Source organism: Garra rufa, chromosome 14 (genome assembly GCF_049309525.1).
Source record: "Garra rufa chromosome 14, GarRuf1.0, whole genome shotgun sequence".
Taxonomy (NCBI): domain Eukaryota; kingdom Metazoa; phylum Chordata; class Actinopteri; order Cypriniformes; family Cyprinidae; genus Garra; species Garra rufa.
The window spans coordinates 37,798,498-37,815,426 of record NC_133374.1 but is presented as its reverse complement, the minus strand read 5'-3'; the positions used below and the strand labels follow the sequence as shown (position 1 = coordinate 37,815,426).

The 16,929-nt window shown below is 35.9% G+C and overlaps 2 protein-coding genes across 2 annotated transcripts in view; one reads left to right on the top strand and one right to left on the bottom strand.

The window, feature by feature from the left end:
- ift80 (intraflagellar transport 80 homolog (Chlamydomonas)) overlaps positions 1-10,149 on the bottom strand; it is a 51,277-nt gene extending 41,128 nt beyond the window's left edge. The window contains exons 1-5 of the mRNA XM_073817982.1: positions 9,913-10,149; positions 9,741-9,812; positions 4,287-4,510; positions 1,722-1,832; positions 549-617 (exon numbers count right to left, since the gene is read on the bottom strand). Coding sequence (XP_073674083.1) covers positions 549-617; positions 1,722-1,832; positions 4,287-4,510; positions 9,741-9,775 — 439 coding nt within the window. The 5' untranslated portion in view covers positions 9,776-9,812; positions 9,913-10,149. The remainder of the gene's footprint in view (positions 1-548; positions 618-1,721; positions 1,833-4,286; positions 4,511-9,740; positions 9,813-9,912) is intronic.
- Positions 10,150-10,593: 444 nt separating this feature from the next.
- The window catches only part of smc4 (structural maintenance of chromosomes 4), a 36,212-nt gene continuing 29,876 nt past the window's right edge, over positions 10,594-16,929 (top strand). The window contains exons 1-2 of the mRNA XM_073817881.1: positions 10,594-10,726; positions 11,654-11,810. Of these exons, the coding sequence (XP_073673982.1) occupies positions 11,666-11,810 (145 nt within the window). The 5' untranslated portion in view covers positions 10,594-10,726; positions 11,654-11,665. The remainder of the gene's footprint in view (positions 10,727-11,653; positions 11,811-16,929) is intronic.

Here is a 16,929-nt window from a genome sequence, read left to right as displayed (position 1 = left end):
CAGAAGAGAAAATGAGATGGGAGTTTTTCGACATACCCTAACTGTCTTGAACTGGAATACACACATGCACTACACACAGAGCATTTGAGGTTTAAAAAGTATAGAAATTGCCAATTCTTTAAAATAAAATAACCAATGGTTTCACTAGATAAGACCCTTCTTCCTCGTCTGGGATCGTTTAGAGTCCTTTGAAGCTGCATTTAAACTACATTTCGGAAGTTCAAACTCGGGGCACCATAGAAGTCCACTATATGGAGAGAAATCCTGAAATGTTTTCCTCTAAAAACATAATTTCTTTACGACTGAAGAAAGAAAGACATGAACATCTTGGATGACAAGGGGGTGAGTACATTATCTGTAAATGTTTGTTCTGGAAGTGAAGGTTGTCTTTGTAGAAGGTTTATAAAGGTGTTTGTCCAGGCTGTTTCCAGGCATTTTGATTCTCCATTTCACTACCACTTTAAATTCAATATTTATATAAGCACTGCTTTTCATGTGTTTAATTAGAAGCTTTGGTTAGAGATGTGTGTGTGTGTGTGTGTGTTTACCTTGTTGGGCCAGAGTCGACCTCAGCATCCCACTCTTAGACCAGATCTTCAGCTGTCCGTCTTCACCAGCTGACACACACACACACACACACACACACACACACACACACACACACACACACACACACACACACACACACACACACACACACACACACACACACACACACACACACACACACACACACACACACACAAAAAAACATAACTTCATTAACACTCTGATCTGTGTGCTTCAAGTCAGCCTGAACCAATGTGAAGTAATAAACATTTTAGACAAATGTCCATCTAAAATGTTTCAGGAAAAAAACATTCAATGAACCATGTGTAAATAATGTTTTTGTGCTAATGATTTGAGAACATTATTACCCCTTAGTTTTCACACCCTTTTTGAACATAGACATAAATTGTTAGAATTTATAAACACTTTGGAATACAGATCTTAGGTTGGATTTTTTTTAAGGGGAGACACTGCAGGCAAAAACGCTGTCTTTTCATGCACCTGTCAAGTTTGAGATTTTGGGCTTTTTGGTGTTTCATAAAGTGTTTTTTCAGACTAGTGGAAGGAAAACATCCAATAGACACTGTTAAGTGTTTCTTTTGTAGCATTTTATCTATTTGTGTCAATAGATTTCAATTACAATCCGTATTTTTAAAAGCGAATTTTCTCACAACAAGAGATACAACAAAATGATGGGACTTATAATAACACAGCTAACTATCTCTGACATTGTTCATGTCGTATAGCCAGAGTCTAGTTTCTCTGTCCAGAAGTCCCTGTCTGTCACTGACTGCACTGAGGCATGACTGTTATATTATATCTCAATTTAGAGATATAATATAATATCCTGTAAATCTGCCATCACTGCTGTCATTTTTTAAAGTTTGTCAGCTCTTTAAAAGAAAGTAATACAGGTTTGGATCAACATGAGGGTCAGTAAATGATGACAGGAGGGAGTTTTGTGTGAACTATCCATTTTAGGTTTGCAGTTTTTCACTCCTACACAAACAGATCCTCAGAGTAACCTGCGGTTCACAACTCAAAAACAGAGGTCTTTGGTTATAACATGAGACAAGCTCAACCACTTTGAGAAAGATTTGTCATTTGTAGGCAAAAATAGGAGACCACTGTCTTCAGATGGCATCTTTTGAGGGTGTATATTGCAGTAAAACCTGTGATAAGAGCCGTCCCGTCATGATTCCAGCGTCCGGCCAGCACAGCTCCTCTATGGGCCTCCACACTCTTCTCTATACGTCCTGATTTAGACACCAGATGGAGTTTACCTGCACAACACAACACACACATTAGTCCACACACACACACACACACACACACACACACACACACACACACACACACACACACACGCAGATCCAGAGACACACTCTCACAAATAAAGCTTCTGTACTTTCACTGATGCTTCCACGAAGAACTATTACACATATTGGAAAAAGGTTGTTCAGATTAATAAACTGTTCTTCACACTGAGACAAAAATAGTTCTAACTGGCTGTCAATGGTTTCATCACTCAACAATGATTCTCTGTGTTGTTATTATTGTGAACTTTTGCTAAAGTATTAGAATGATTATTAAAACTGTACGGTTATATTTACCATCCTTGGTGTGAAGCAGTAAAGCAACACTGATGACAGTCGGAACATAAGAGTTTTAATATATAAAATACTGAGCAGTTTTTGGAAAAGTTACTTTTAAAGTAAAGAAATGCATTACAATATTGCGCTACTCCCTAAAAAAGTAACCAGTTATATTACTTAGTTACTTCTTATGGAAAGTAAAGTGTTACATTACTTTTGCGTTACTTTTGCATTACTTTTTAAATCTGGGCAGGGCTTGATTGTTTGTATTTAATATAAGAAGTTCGATTTTTAGCAAATATGAAAGCCCTTTCACACCAAAAATTGAAATGAATAAGCCTTAGGCTGAAAGAAAAGTAAATTCACGTCTATACAGTAGAACTGTAGAAACAGGATGTCCAAAACTCTTTAGCAATGAGAAAAATAAAGCACAAATGTTAGTTAATCTAAAGTAAGTTTTGGTTAGTACGGTTGATTTGGATCACTAAAGGTCAGCAGCAAAGACATTGGTTAATAAAATGGGATTCAATACATAAAGAAAACAAAAAGTAACTGGCGTTACTTTTTTGAAAAAGTAACTCAGATATTTTCTTGTAAATGAAAAAGTAATGTGCTACTTTGGTAGTTACTTGAAAAAGTAATCTACTTAGGTAACTTGCGTTACTTGTAATGCGTTACCGCCAACACTGATACTGAGTATTACAAATTTAAGTAAAACATCTGGATATTTGCCAGTAATGACCAGTGTTGGGGAAAGTTACTTTTAAAAGTAATGCATTACAATATTGAGTTACTCCCTAAAATAGTAACTAATTACGTTACTTAGTTGCTTTTTATGGAAAGAAATGCGTTACGTTACTTTTGCGTTACTTTTTAAATCTGGGCAGGGCTTGCTTGTTTGTTTTTAATTTAAAAAGTTGTATTTTTGTCAAATGTAAAAGCCTTTTCACACCAACAGCCTCAGGCTTAGAGAAAAGTAAATTGACGTCTGTACAGTAGACCACAGAAGAACAAATGTCAACTCTTCAGCAATAAAAAAGGAAAACTAATGTTAGATTATCTTGAGTCATTTGTGCTTATTAGTATGGATGAATTGGATCATCGAAGGTCGGCAACAAAGACATTGGTTAATAAAATGGGATTAAATACATAAAGGATATTTGTTTTATTTAACATATTTAATTATTGCAGGTTTGCGTTGAATTTCACCAATTTTATTCATTTTGAAGAACACTGTATCTGTTTTTTTAGTGAGTGAGATGAATTAATGCATGTTCACATTTATTCTAGAACTAAAGTAACATCTTACTCACAAGGAGAGCTTTTAATCAAGAAAAAGTAACTGTCCATTAAAAAGTAATGCGTTACTTTACTAGTTACTTGGAAAAACTTATATTACGTAACTTGCGTTACTTGTAATGCGTTACCCCCAACACTGCGATGAGAATTTAAGGGAAATGTCAGTTTACTGTAATGAAAATATTGTTAGAGTGTATTCTAAAACAGGCATTAATATGGTTTCCTAATATGTTTTTCTGTGGATTTAGTGGTGAAATGTTTGCGTGACATTCAGCAAGTCAGTATAAAGCTGCTGGTCACTTTTCAACATTTTTTCATCATATATGTCATTAAATTATCCAAAACTAAGCAAAAAACAGCAGTCCATGTACTCTCCCTGGCTCTCGACTCTATTTAGCACAACTGCAGTCTCATGGGGCTGTGTGTGATTGCAGACAGACGGCGATCAGGCATGGAGACAGTTATTGAGGACACTAGCCAAGCGTATACTTTGTGGCAGTGCGTATTAAAAGAATCCTGAGTGTTCTGTGTCATTTGCGGCGGCCTAAAACTGCAAATCAGCATGTTGCTGCCCTGCGCTCGGCTATATTTAGCGCGCGCGAGCGCAGCCGAGCCCAGAAAACCAGGTTACGAGTACACGAGCATGAGGTATTGTGCAAATGAGATGTATTAGCATGTGACCAGGCCCTCAGAAATACAGTTTCTGTACAGTAGCTGTCAACACCTCCGGCTGCGTCTAACATCTGTCAGCAGAACCGTGGCGGAGCTCTAAACCAATGCTCAACAACTCCATCTGACCACAGACAGGGGGAATCTGACAAAACCAGGAAGCCAGTCATTTACCATCAGTGCTGGTGAGGGCAAAGATCTCGGCTCCGGCTTGTTTCTTGCCGCTCACGCTCTTGGGGAACCAGTGCAGGTCGATGGGGTAGATCTCGTCCTGGAGTTTGACCAGGACGCCGGTGTCGTTGGTGAGCAGGTTCCATTTGAGAATGTGGTGGTCCTCGCTGCAGGAGTACAGCTCATCCGCGCTCGTCCATCCCACGCAGCTCACCAGCTCTCTGTGTGCTCAGGGGTCAAGGGTCAACACAAACACGCTCAACCAACGTCTTGATAACATTATAAGGATGTCATTTCTGAACGCTGTAAAGTTATGCAAATGTTACATTTCCTTGTATCATATTGCAATATTATGGCAGTGTTACCTTTGAAGTACTAACATTTAAAAAAGTTAGACAAACATTTATCGAAAATGTTTATAAATGAAATGTGCAAATAATGTTTTCGTGTTAACCATTTGAGAACATTATTAAACCCTTGGTTTGAACCCCCCTTTTTTGAACACAGATATGAAAGAGTATCCAAACTTAAAGGGGTAGTTCACTTTCAGAACAAAAAATTACAGATAATGTACTTTTCATGTCTGTCTTTCTTTCTTCAACTGTAAAGAATTTCAGGATTTCTCTCCATATAGTGGACTTCTATGGTGCCCTGAGTTTGAACTTCCAAAATGCAGTTTAAATGCAGCTTCGAAGGACTCTAAACGATCCCAGCCGAGGAAGAAGAGTCTCATCTAGCAAAACGATCAGTTGTTTTCTAAAAAACTAAATACAATTTATATACTTTTTAACCTCAAACGCTCGTCTTGTCTAGCTCTGTGTGAACTCTGTGTCTTCCGGTTCAAGACAGTTAGGGTATGTAAAAAAACTCCCATCTCATTTTCTCCTCCAACTTCAAAATAGTCCTAAATCGCTGTTTTGCTTTTTTTGTAAAGGGTGTTTGATCTTCTTTACTCTGAACACTTCTTTACACTGGGTTGCTACTTCTGCAGTGATGTAGGGCGATTTTGAAATTGGAGGAGAAAATAAGATAAGAGTTGTTCTACATACCCTAACTGTCTTGAACTGGAGTACACAGAGTTCACACAGAGCTACACAAGACGAGCGTTTGAGATTATAAAGTATATAAATTGTAAATGTTTTTAGAAAATAACCAATTGATTCACTAGATAAAGACCCTTCTTCCTCGGCTGGGATCATTCCTTTGAAGCTGCATTTAAACTGCATTTTGGAAGTTCAAACTCAGGGCGCCATAGAAGTCCACTATATGGAGAACACTCCTGAAATGTTTTTCTCAAAAAACATAATTTCTTTACGACTGAAGAAAGAAAGACGTGAACATCTTGGATGAGTACATTATCTGTAAATTTTTGTTCTTTTTTTTCTTATTTTTTTGTGAATCTTTTTAAGAAGACAATCTGCAGATTATTGCAGAAGTGGAATCATTTCAAAATATGAAAGTATATGAAAAAAGTATTTTTATATAAAATATTTTTTTTAATCCAAAATTGCTACAGAATTAAAGCCTTACGTCTAAATAAGTTACGTTCCAAATTTGAAGTTGATATAAAAAAAATGAGGTCCCTGTGAGATTTTATTTAAAGTGTTATACCACAAACAGCCACCGGGTGCCACTCCATTGAATTATTTTTTTGTCACAAATGTCTAAATTCAATTTTCAAATTGTCAATATTACTTCAATCACAAAATACAGAATCTTGAAACTCAGACCTTTCCGATGATTTGTATTTTGACACGATTATAAAAAGTTTTGATTCTAAAAGACTAATGCATTTTGTAATATGACACCACACAATTTTGAGGTTTTACATAAATGGGTTTAAGTGATCAATAATCAAAATCTATCTAACCTGATGAAAAAATATGTCTTTAATCAATGTTATCAGCATTATATTTCATCTGCAACAACAATGTAAACTTTTATAAATATATGTAGTCATTTAAGATTACCTTTCCTATAGAACATGTCTATACCTTGTTCTTTTATTAAACAAACTAAATAGCCTTATGTTATCTCTGTTATCTCTACATGGTCGCGCATCTACAATTTCTCCTCTGCGAAAACACGGACTGGAATGTGGCTCTATAGCGTGGAATGCCACGGAATTCGTTGTTTTTTGGATGAGTAAATCAAAAGTTGGTCTGTCACTTAATTCAAATGGCAATATGGACTACTAGCTGTGTTTCCATTACAGATTTGTGCAAAACTTTGGCGATATTTTATAAAAGTCGATTAAAAAGTATGACAGCGTTTCCATCAACCAATGTTATGCGACTGAAACATAATTTTTTCCTCTCGCGATAAGTCATGGCAATGGATTTTAGTGGAATTTTGGCTATATTTAATCGAAAATGCGAAATCCATTGCTGTTTTGCGAAAAATTCCTTTTTTGAATTGCCTGAAAAACCACCTCATGGCTCGCAACTTTTTTGCGATATATGGGAGTTTTTGTGCAAATTGAAAATACACCTAATGGAAACGCATCAACATCTGATTAAATATAACCAAAATCCCACAAAAATCTGTTGCCATGACTTATCGCAAGAGGAAAAAATTATGTTTCAGTCGCATAACATCAGTTAATGGAAACGCAGTCATTTCGCAATACTTTTTAATCAACATTTATAAAACAGCGCCAAAGTTTTGTGCAAATCTGTAATGGAAACACAGCTAGTGTCTGTGAAAACTGAGACGCAAAAAGATGGTTTAGATATGAATCCTGCATGTTTCGTTTGTCTCTGTGTGTATGAATGGCGGAGACGCGGTTTTGTTCACTACACAAATGCTGAAGGACGTGTGACGCTTCCGGTAATTTACAGCCTTTGTGTCTCACATGAACAGTTAAACTCAATCTCCAGAGCTGCTGTGACTGTCACTTCATGGGATTTTTACTATTTCATTTGAGAAAACTCACATCATACCATACTGTCTACACACTGAAACTTGCAAACCTGTCAAAATAAAAGTGCATTTTAACAGAACTATATTAATATTAGTCTTGTATTACTTTTGTACATTATAATGTCTCTGTTTAAATATTCCTTTTTTTGGCAAATGAAATAAAAACAATTAAATGATAAAAAAAATAAATATTGCAACAAGATTAACCACTTTATTGTAGAAAAAAATACTACTTACTGAATATTCAAGTAATGTTGTTTGCCAAAAAGGGTTTAATTTTCATTGATTAAAAATAAATCATTGTTCAAAGCCGTAATTTGATTATCAGAAAAATTAAAACACAATTTCTAAAAAAATAAAAAAAAATAAAAAGATTGCAGGGCCCTGTTGTTCAAAAGGTTGAACTTGAGAGTTTTGGTCTTATGTTATGTTTCACTGAAAGTAAAGTTCTGTTATTACACAGAGAGTAAAGTACCGAAAATAAGTACCATTGGTACCCAGAACCCCCCTAAAGCTGTAAACCTAGGGGAAACACGGAGACCTATAGGTGTGTGACGGCAGACAGTAGAGAGCTGAATAATCTATCACAACTATTATTTACAGTGCAGTCCAGCAGAGAGTTCATTGTGTTGTGATTTCTTTAACATTGTTTATGGATGCTTAACCCCATTATTCCAGGAGGCTAAAGTAAAATCATTTCTGACATTATCATGCTTGCTGTGATTTGTAAAATGTATTAGAGGAGATTTGTGCCTTAGTCCAGTAGGAAAGAAGATAAATGTATTATATTTGCATGTTTACATACACATTTATCACAGCAGTCTTGGGTTTCCAAGATTTCTACTCTCATTTTTCTATGATGATTATGAAGATAATGATGATTGTAACACATTCACTGCCACGCAAAAGTATGGGATCAGTAAGACTTGCAATGTTTTTTTAAAGAAGTCTCTTATGCTCATCAAGCATTTGATCATTTGTTTTTTCAAAAAGAAAAAAAAACTATAATATTGGAAAATGTCATTACAATATAAAATAATGGTTTCTATTTTAATATACATTAAAATATATCTTTCTCCTGTGATGCAAAGCCGGATTTTCATCAGCTGTTACTCCAGTCTTCAGTGTCACATGATCCTTCAGAAATCATTCTAATATGCTGATTTATTACTTTTATTCTGAATTTTGGCAACAGTTGTGCTAACAAATATTTTTTTGGAACCTGTGATACTTTTTCAGGATTCATTGATGAATAGACAGTTAAGAAGAACAGCATTTATTCAAAATAGAAATCTTTTCTAACAATAGTTAAAAAGTAATTGCTATCAACGCTTTTTTATCAATTGAACACATCCTTGCTGAATAAAAGTAATAATTTCTTTCAAAAAAAGAAAGAATAAAAATGTACTGACCCCAAACTTTTGAACAGTAGTGTATATTGTTTTTAATATTTTAGATTTCCATTTTAAATAAATGCTGTTCTTTTTAACTTTTTAATTCATCAAAGAATCCTGAAAAAAGTATCACAGTTTCCAAAAAATATTAAACACAACTGTTGCCAACACTGATGATAAATCAGTATATTAGAATGATTTCTGAAGGATAATGTGACACTGAAGACTGGAGTAATGAAGCTGAAAATGCAGCTTTGATCACAGAAATAAATTACATTTTTAATGTATATTAAAATAGAAGAATGGTATTTTACAGCATAATAATATTTCACAATATTACACATTTTTCTGTATTTTTTATCAAATAAATGCAGACTTTATGAACATTGGAAACTTTAAAATACAGTTGAAATCTTACTGATCCCAAACGTTTGATGGGCAGTGTATGTCATCAACAAAGCAAAACATATATAAAACTGTTTTATGATTTTTTTTAATGACTTTATGAATTCATTAAGGGTCTTTTGAAGATGTGACCAGATCAGCTGGGTCAGAAATACACTCAAAACAGTGCTAATATTCGTTGGCATGAATGCTTGCTCCTCCTGACACAACTAAAGTTGGCTTTATCAAACAGATTTGTTCTCAATAAGGCTCAAAGGCAGGACTTTCTTAATCCAAAACCTTCATTCTAGCCTGATTTAGCATTCCTTCAGCACTTCTGACAAATGTCTAGGGTCAAGTTCTGTCTGTCTGATGGTGTTTTCCAATCATTCGTCTTCATTTTGCTTTTACTTTCTATCAAGCACCATTTAGAAAACAGTCCTAGATCATAATGCTATCACTGCCATGCTTAATGTGTGTTCAAACTTATTGTGTTATTACATAATGTGTGTTAATAGCTTACTTTTTGTGTTTCCTCCTTTAAACAAATTTTCACCATGACTAAAATTTATAACTGAAGTTGTTGTATTTATATCTTTGACCCATTCCCACCACATTTCCATAGGGTCTGTTTAAACCATAAAAAAACTAAATAAGATGCATCTGTTCCAATCATCATCACCACAAAATAAAATAATGCTTGTATGATCTGATCTGGTAAGTAAAGCATGATATCAGTTAAATGTAAAGGATATGTTTAGGTTCCTTCAGCAGAGATATCTTCAGCCGCATCCTTCAGCGTCTCTGGTGCTTCAGATATAATATTCCCCTGTTTATAAAGATAAACGATCGTCTGAAATCCACTGTATTATGTCATCCATCATAAAAACCGTAGATTGAAAACACTAGCAGTAAAGAAACATGTTTACCTGCCTGAAGGCGCCGTTGCCACGGAAACGCGTTTGCTACTGTTGTGCTAGCCAGCTAATTCTGACTAAATCGCTTTCAAAGCATGAAACAATCCAGAGGCTGACTATGTTAATAAGAAACACTTCTGAATAAACGCTAGCCGCTTACATGATGGCGCAATCTCATTCTTATTTGTGAAGTTACAGGTAGTTTTCTTATCAGTAGATTACACTAGAAAGTAAACTGACGTTAAAACAACGGTGTTCCACATCTCGCGAGATGTAGCTCCTTACGGCCTTACTTCTCGCGAGATGTACCTCATGGCGGTCCGGGCTTATAAAAGCGTATATATATCTATGTATAAAAGGCCTTTTTATATATTTATTCGTTCATACAGTTATTCTCAGTTTTCTTTTTATTCTCAATTTTTTTTTTACAAAATTTAATTTGTAAATTACAGATTTTCTAAAGTAAGCTATTTAAAGTAATACTTTGTTAAAGTTATTATCTATTATCTATTTTTAATTTGTACTTAATTATACGTTGTTGTTTTTTTAAATGCGAACCGTTTGAAGAGACTTTTCAGTCTGCTAAAAACAAGCGAATAAAACTGTCCGGTCACGTGACGCGCGGAGGAGGGCTGCGTTCCCATGAAGCACCGCGCGGGCTACAACGGACTCGGGTTCGTGCACTCAGTTTACGCGCCATTTACGAGTGAGATTTCTGTACAGGGAAGTAAAGGAGCGCGGATTTACCTTCATTTTACTCTCTTAACACGCAACATATGTGAATCCGGCTCATATATCGGAGTGATATCGACGAGGGAAATCGAAGGTAAACGATAACATTAATGCCGATTGTGAAGTGTCAGGTTTGTCAGTTCTCACAGACACGCGTTTATTTGTGTTAATAAATAAACTAAATATTTAACAGTCATATGAGGAGTTCAGAAATATGGATATATTTATATTACGAGAGCTAGTTTTACGAGATCTTATTGAAATGACGGCTGATTCATTGACAGCGTAATCGTGTAACTGTAATTATTATTCTGAAACAAAGCATTTCGTACTTTGATTTAACGTTACTCTGTGTTATTTCATTTAATACGTGAGTCGGTTTGTTAACACGCTTCTTATTTGGTTTGTGAGCTGGGAAATTGGCCGAAAGCAGTTTGCGAACACTTCACTGACACTCGCTCTCAGCTTTTCAAAGTTATTATTGCATCCAAACCCCGCTAGAATAACGTTACATTCATCTTGGTGTAAGTTAGTATTTCAAAACTCACTTTCAGTTGGGATTCTGCTCGTGTAGTTTCACTAAACTATGTCAAACGAATTCGTCAGTGTGTGATAGACTCGACTTTCTTTCACTATCGGGGATGAAGTTTAGCACAAACTTTAACCCAGTGAAAACTGTCAGCACAAACACTCCTCGCGTTGAAGTGTTTTCCAGAGTGTTGTCGTGTGTGATCTCCTCATCAGCTCATAAACACGGCATGTGTCTGAAAGTGTCGTCGTGTGCTGGGTTTGTGGTGTTGTAGTTGTAGTTGTCAGCTGTGTGTGTTTTCCTTTGTGTGAGCGGTCAGACTCCGACGTCACTCCACTTCACAACACACTCTCCTCACTTCAGTATGAGAGAGCAGCGATGCCAGTGTATTCGTTGTTTTTTACCACTTCGCGTGTTGTTTTTGTGTTGTGCATCGCTTTATGTTTTACTCGAGGGATGAGAAGTTTTGACCCGGGCTGAATGTGCTTTCAGGTGCTGTGAGTCATGCCTACGAAAACAACCAAGAGCTCGACGGCCGCTAAGAGAGCGGCGGAGGCGCGGGACGATTCCGACGATGAGCAGCCCGCCGCCCGCAAACCCACCAGCTCCGCCGCCTCCGCGGAGAGCAGCACACCGCCCCGCCTCGACGGTAAGACCGGCCGGTGAAAGTTTGTTTCGAAGTGACTGACGGACACGAGCGGCGCGCGCCTGGTCTGACTGTCACAGCTAGCGCGTCTATTGTTTAGTGAAGTGGTTAAACATTCACTTTACTAAACAACAGGAGTGACTTAAGATCCAGCAGTCGCAGTTCTTCACATCCGAGCCATTACAAAAAGGTTATTTTGCCAACTTTTATATGTCGATAAAGTTTGTTTCATAAATGCATATGTGGTGAATTTCGAGATATAGTAGTCATTTGAAGTGCATCTAAGCCTTTCATAAAAGTTGTCCTAAAACCAAAACAATAACCATTCTTGTCTTAGAACAACTTGACCCTCTTCAAATGTTGACTATTGTAGTTGTTTACACCACATGATAAAAACACTGTTCAGCCTTTCTTCCCTTACAAATCTTATATAAAGGTAGTTGGATTTTCAACAGGTACATTTTAAGACACAAAAATAGGTATTTTTTTCTACTGTAAATTACATAAAACTGAAAGTTTTAATGTTTATATTTCACAGTTCTGAGAAGAAAAAAAAAACAGTTGTAAGTTATCTCTCAATTCTGACTTTTTTTCTTGCAATTTAGTTTATCACGCAATTCTGACTTTATAACTCGCAACTGTGAATTTATATCTCGAAATTGTGACTTTATAACACACAATTGTGAGGTAAGAAAGAACTGTTTTTTTCCCTCAAAAGTTTTTATCTCAGAATTGAGACTTTTTTTCTTGCAACTGAGTTTATATTTTGACTTCATAACTTGTAATTTCGAGTTTATATCTCGCAATTCTGATTTTATAACTTGCAATTGTGAGTTTATATCATGCAATATCATTCACATAAGCATACCATAGCAGTCATTCATATTTCAGCCACATTATTTTTAATTTAATAAAGTTATTGCTATTATTGGTCGCACCACATGATGAGTGGTTGCTCCAAATGACACAAAGACCTTATAACACTAAAAATCTATTTAAAGAAATATGTGAAAAGTGCAGCACATGGCTTAACTGCAGTCATTTAAAAAAAACAAAAAAAAACAGTTAGTTATTTCTAATAGGGCTGGGCGGTATACCTTTTCATACCGAATACCGGTGTGTTTTTTGTTTTAATGATATTCATTTTTCATATACCCCAATACCGGTGAGTGTGTGCGTACAAAGCGCTGGGAACACGTATGTTGACGCAAACAGAAACCGCAGCTTGCATGTGCTTGTCTGAAGCAACACATCTGAAGTGTGAACGTATTTCAGTATATCTGAGAAAGACCCAGGGTTAGCGATTTGCAAAACTTGTAATGCCGAAATTTCAAGAGGGGGTGTGTCTGCAGTGATGAGAGCAGAGATCGGCGCATTGTGCGCAGACAGATGTAGCTTTCAGTGAGAGAAAAACAATGGCTTTACGTTGGTGTTACGTCGCAATATTTTAAAGATATGTCTTTTCTATATACTGTATTTTTATTAATATTTATGCTTTAAAGCCAATGGATATCACACAAGCAACGTGGAAACTGATCAATATGTTAAAGTGAAAGTAAAAACTGACTTTCAGCATCTGATGTGCATTCTTTCAGACAATGAGAGACGATTATACTTCATATGCTGATATTAATTTAGTCCCTTAATATTTTTCTTGTGCCCCGAACATGGTGGGAAAAAAAATAAAAAAGAAACGTATTTTGTGTAAGGTTTGTTTTTGAAAGTCTTAAAGAAAGCTCTTAATTTTCATTGATGACTGCAGTGTTATTAGGGGGTTATGAAAGTCATAATTATGATTTCAGGTGGTCTAAAATGTGGAGACTGAAAGACAAGAATTGCGATGAAACTTCAAAAGGCTATCCATTGAATAAATATGAGCACTGCACGTTTCAAAATCATTTGTTGCGCTACTTTGTATACTACCATTCTGACAGCGCGTCCTGCTGGAAGAGAAACGCGTAGACTTGTAAATGTGAACTTGTGAAGAATGCACAATAAAGTGTTGTGTATTTTGACTGCAAATCATGAATTCTGATTTTTTTTTCACCTCATTACAATTATGAGTGCCACTGTCACTTCTTTGTGAACAGCAGCATTTTGTGAGACCAATCAAACCTGGGTTAATACTAGTCCGGTCAATGTAAGCCAATATACTGCAGTAATTATTCTCTAATTTATTAGGAAATGTGGTTAACACCTAGTCATGCATGAAAAAAAAAAACGTCATATACCGTGATACCGTATAATTTTGAAAAATACCGTGATATAAATTTTTGGTCATACCGTCCAGCTCTAATTTCTAACAGGGTATCCGCGGATCCTTAAAAAGTCTTAGTCTTAAATAACGTTTTTCTAATATAAGGCCTTAAAAAGTCTTAAATTCAGTTTTGGTAGGTCTTAAATAGTTCTGGTCACATGTCCGCTAAAATATCTTCAGTCTTCATTACTTAATTTAGGTCCTGATGGAAAATATCAGGTAAAGCATAAAGAAAACGCCGTTCTAAAAGCATCATTAAATCCATTTTGACCGCACCCATACCGTAAGTGCGCAATTAGACACGCATACAAAAAAAAGTGGCTGACGTAACTGTATTTTCAAGACGCGATTGGCATGACCGCAGTCACAGTGTCTGACGGACTGAAGATTTTTTTTCTCCCCCTGTAGAAGTTACTGCGTCTTTAGACAGAATCACCGTAGCGGAACACAGGTCCAACAAGCTTTTTTTCTGTATATAATGGTCTTAATAATAATAATAAATATAGGTTGAGCTAGCCTTCGAGATACTTTTAAATTGTTTTTTTTTTTTTTTGTTTGTTTTTTTTTGCCCGACATTCAACGTAAACAGCAATTGATAATGGATAGTGTATTTCTGATCTATTTGTGACGTACTTTAAAACAAATGAGCTTAACAGCACACATAAAGAAACTCTAAACACACTGAGGCAACAATTGAAAATGTATAGTTTATTTATAACATGATATAGTTCAGTAATATACCAAGGGCTTCAGCTTTTTGCTGAATATTCTGACGATTACAAATGTTACATTAATTTTAGTTTAATAAACTAGTTAGTCAAGTAGTTACTTTACTTACATTTTAAACAAAATATTTACTGTTTTGTTCTGTTTCACCAACGAAAATAGTTCCAAACAAGGATGACAGCAGAAGTACAGCACATTCTCCAAGCAACGTTTTACTACTAAATGATTCAGTGTTTTTGCTCGAATCACTTGAAATAACTCAATAAATCGCTCATGAAGTGACTTACCACCACCTGCTGGTAGTTTAGCATGTTTAAAAGTATGCATCCCCACCCCAACATTTCTAATTTGTACTAGGGATGCACCGATCCGACTTTTTCAGTCCCGATACCGATGCCTGGGCTTTGTATATCTGTCGATATCCGATACCGATCCGATACCATTGTTGAATTAAAAATAAACTGCATACCTTCCACCCAGGGACCGAAATTAAGTTTTTGACACACCGGCCAAGCTTATTTTTTACCTGCCAAAATTCTGAACGATTTAACACGGATATATCCAAAGCACGTTATTCTGTATATTATGTGTGCTCTGGACAGAGAGGAGTGACAATTAAAACATCAATAAGAAAAACAACTTTTTGGTCATTTTCGATTTTTTATTATAACTTTTTTATAAATAATCTGATCTAGTCAGACTACTTGTTTTCTTTGTCCATGAAATCTGGCCTCCTGCTTCTGACGCAGTCTTTGTGCCACAGCAGGGTTCAACGCTAAGGAATTTTCCTACTCTCCCGATCGGGCCAGTGGTTCAGATTTTTACTTGCCCTGCCCAAATTTTTAACTGGCCCCACCAAAAAGAAAAAAAAAAGTTAATATTTATTTCTTAGCCACATATTTTAAATGTGTCAAAAGCCAAATATAACTATACATACACTTTTTATTCAGCATAACTTTTCTTTAAATACAATTGACAATTTAAAGAATTAAAAAGGTATTTAAGATTTCAATAACTAAAAATATATGCCAGCAGGTGGCGGCACGAAACTGAAATTGATCACTGAATCATATTCATTTGATTCGTTGGAATGCATGGTTCATTCAAGAATAAAGCAAGTGACTCTCTTTATGAATGGGAAATTGAATAATTTCACTAGATTCACTTATAAAAGAAACACCGCTGTGTTCGAATGGAGACACGCAGATCCGTTGCACATCTACAATCAAACACAGCAGTGTGACTTGGTCCAGAATAATTTTGACGACGGGAAATCAGCCATAGTGTTATTGTCAGACAATGTAAGTCACTTAATAATAACTTCTTGTTTATTTAACTGCTGTATTAAACCAATATCTCATTTACAAACTCCCATAAAATTTATTAAAAGCTGTCACTCATCTTAGTTTGCGATATCACAAAGCTCTATTATAATCAACAATGCTCTCTGTACCGCAAGATCAATCTCTTATTTACACTCTCTCTACACTTTATTTATAGAAGAATTCTTGAGATATATCTGTGATACATTACTGTGCTGTGAACCCAGACACGTCGGCATTTGGCTTTCTGGTGTATTTAGGACTTACACAACAGGTACAAAGCAGCGATCGTATTTATCTCTGCCAATGTTGATCGCGCCGTCTTGTTATTCGCGCTAGTGACGGGAAAAACTACAGCGAGTGACGCGATGCGCATGTTCGCTTGGCTTTCGGTGTGAACGCACCATTAGACTGTATTTGCGAGCATCACAGAGATCCGTGAGACTGATACTGATTAACATTACTGGTGAAAAGATTTACTCGCCATGTGGCGGATGGCACTTTAAATTGAACTCGCCAGACAGAGAATTTGCTCGCATTTGGCGAGTGTTAATTTCGGACCCTGCTTCCACCTTATACCTTCCTTCCACCATGTAGAAGAAACTACAGGCACCAAACTTTCCTAACTAAGACAAAACAGATGCAATGTATTGAATACTTATTTATTTGTTATTTAAAGAACAATTCTGAATTCAAATCGAAAATAGAATTTAATCAAACTTCTTAATTAGGGCTGGTCTGGATACCATTTTTTGAGCTTCGGAGGCAGGGGCTGAACATATTCTTCTCTCTAATAAAGGCAGGAATCTCTGTTTGT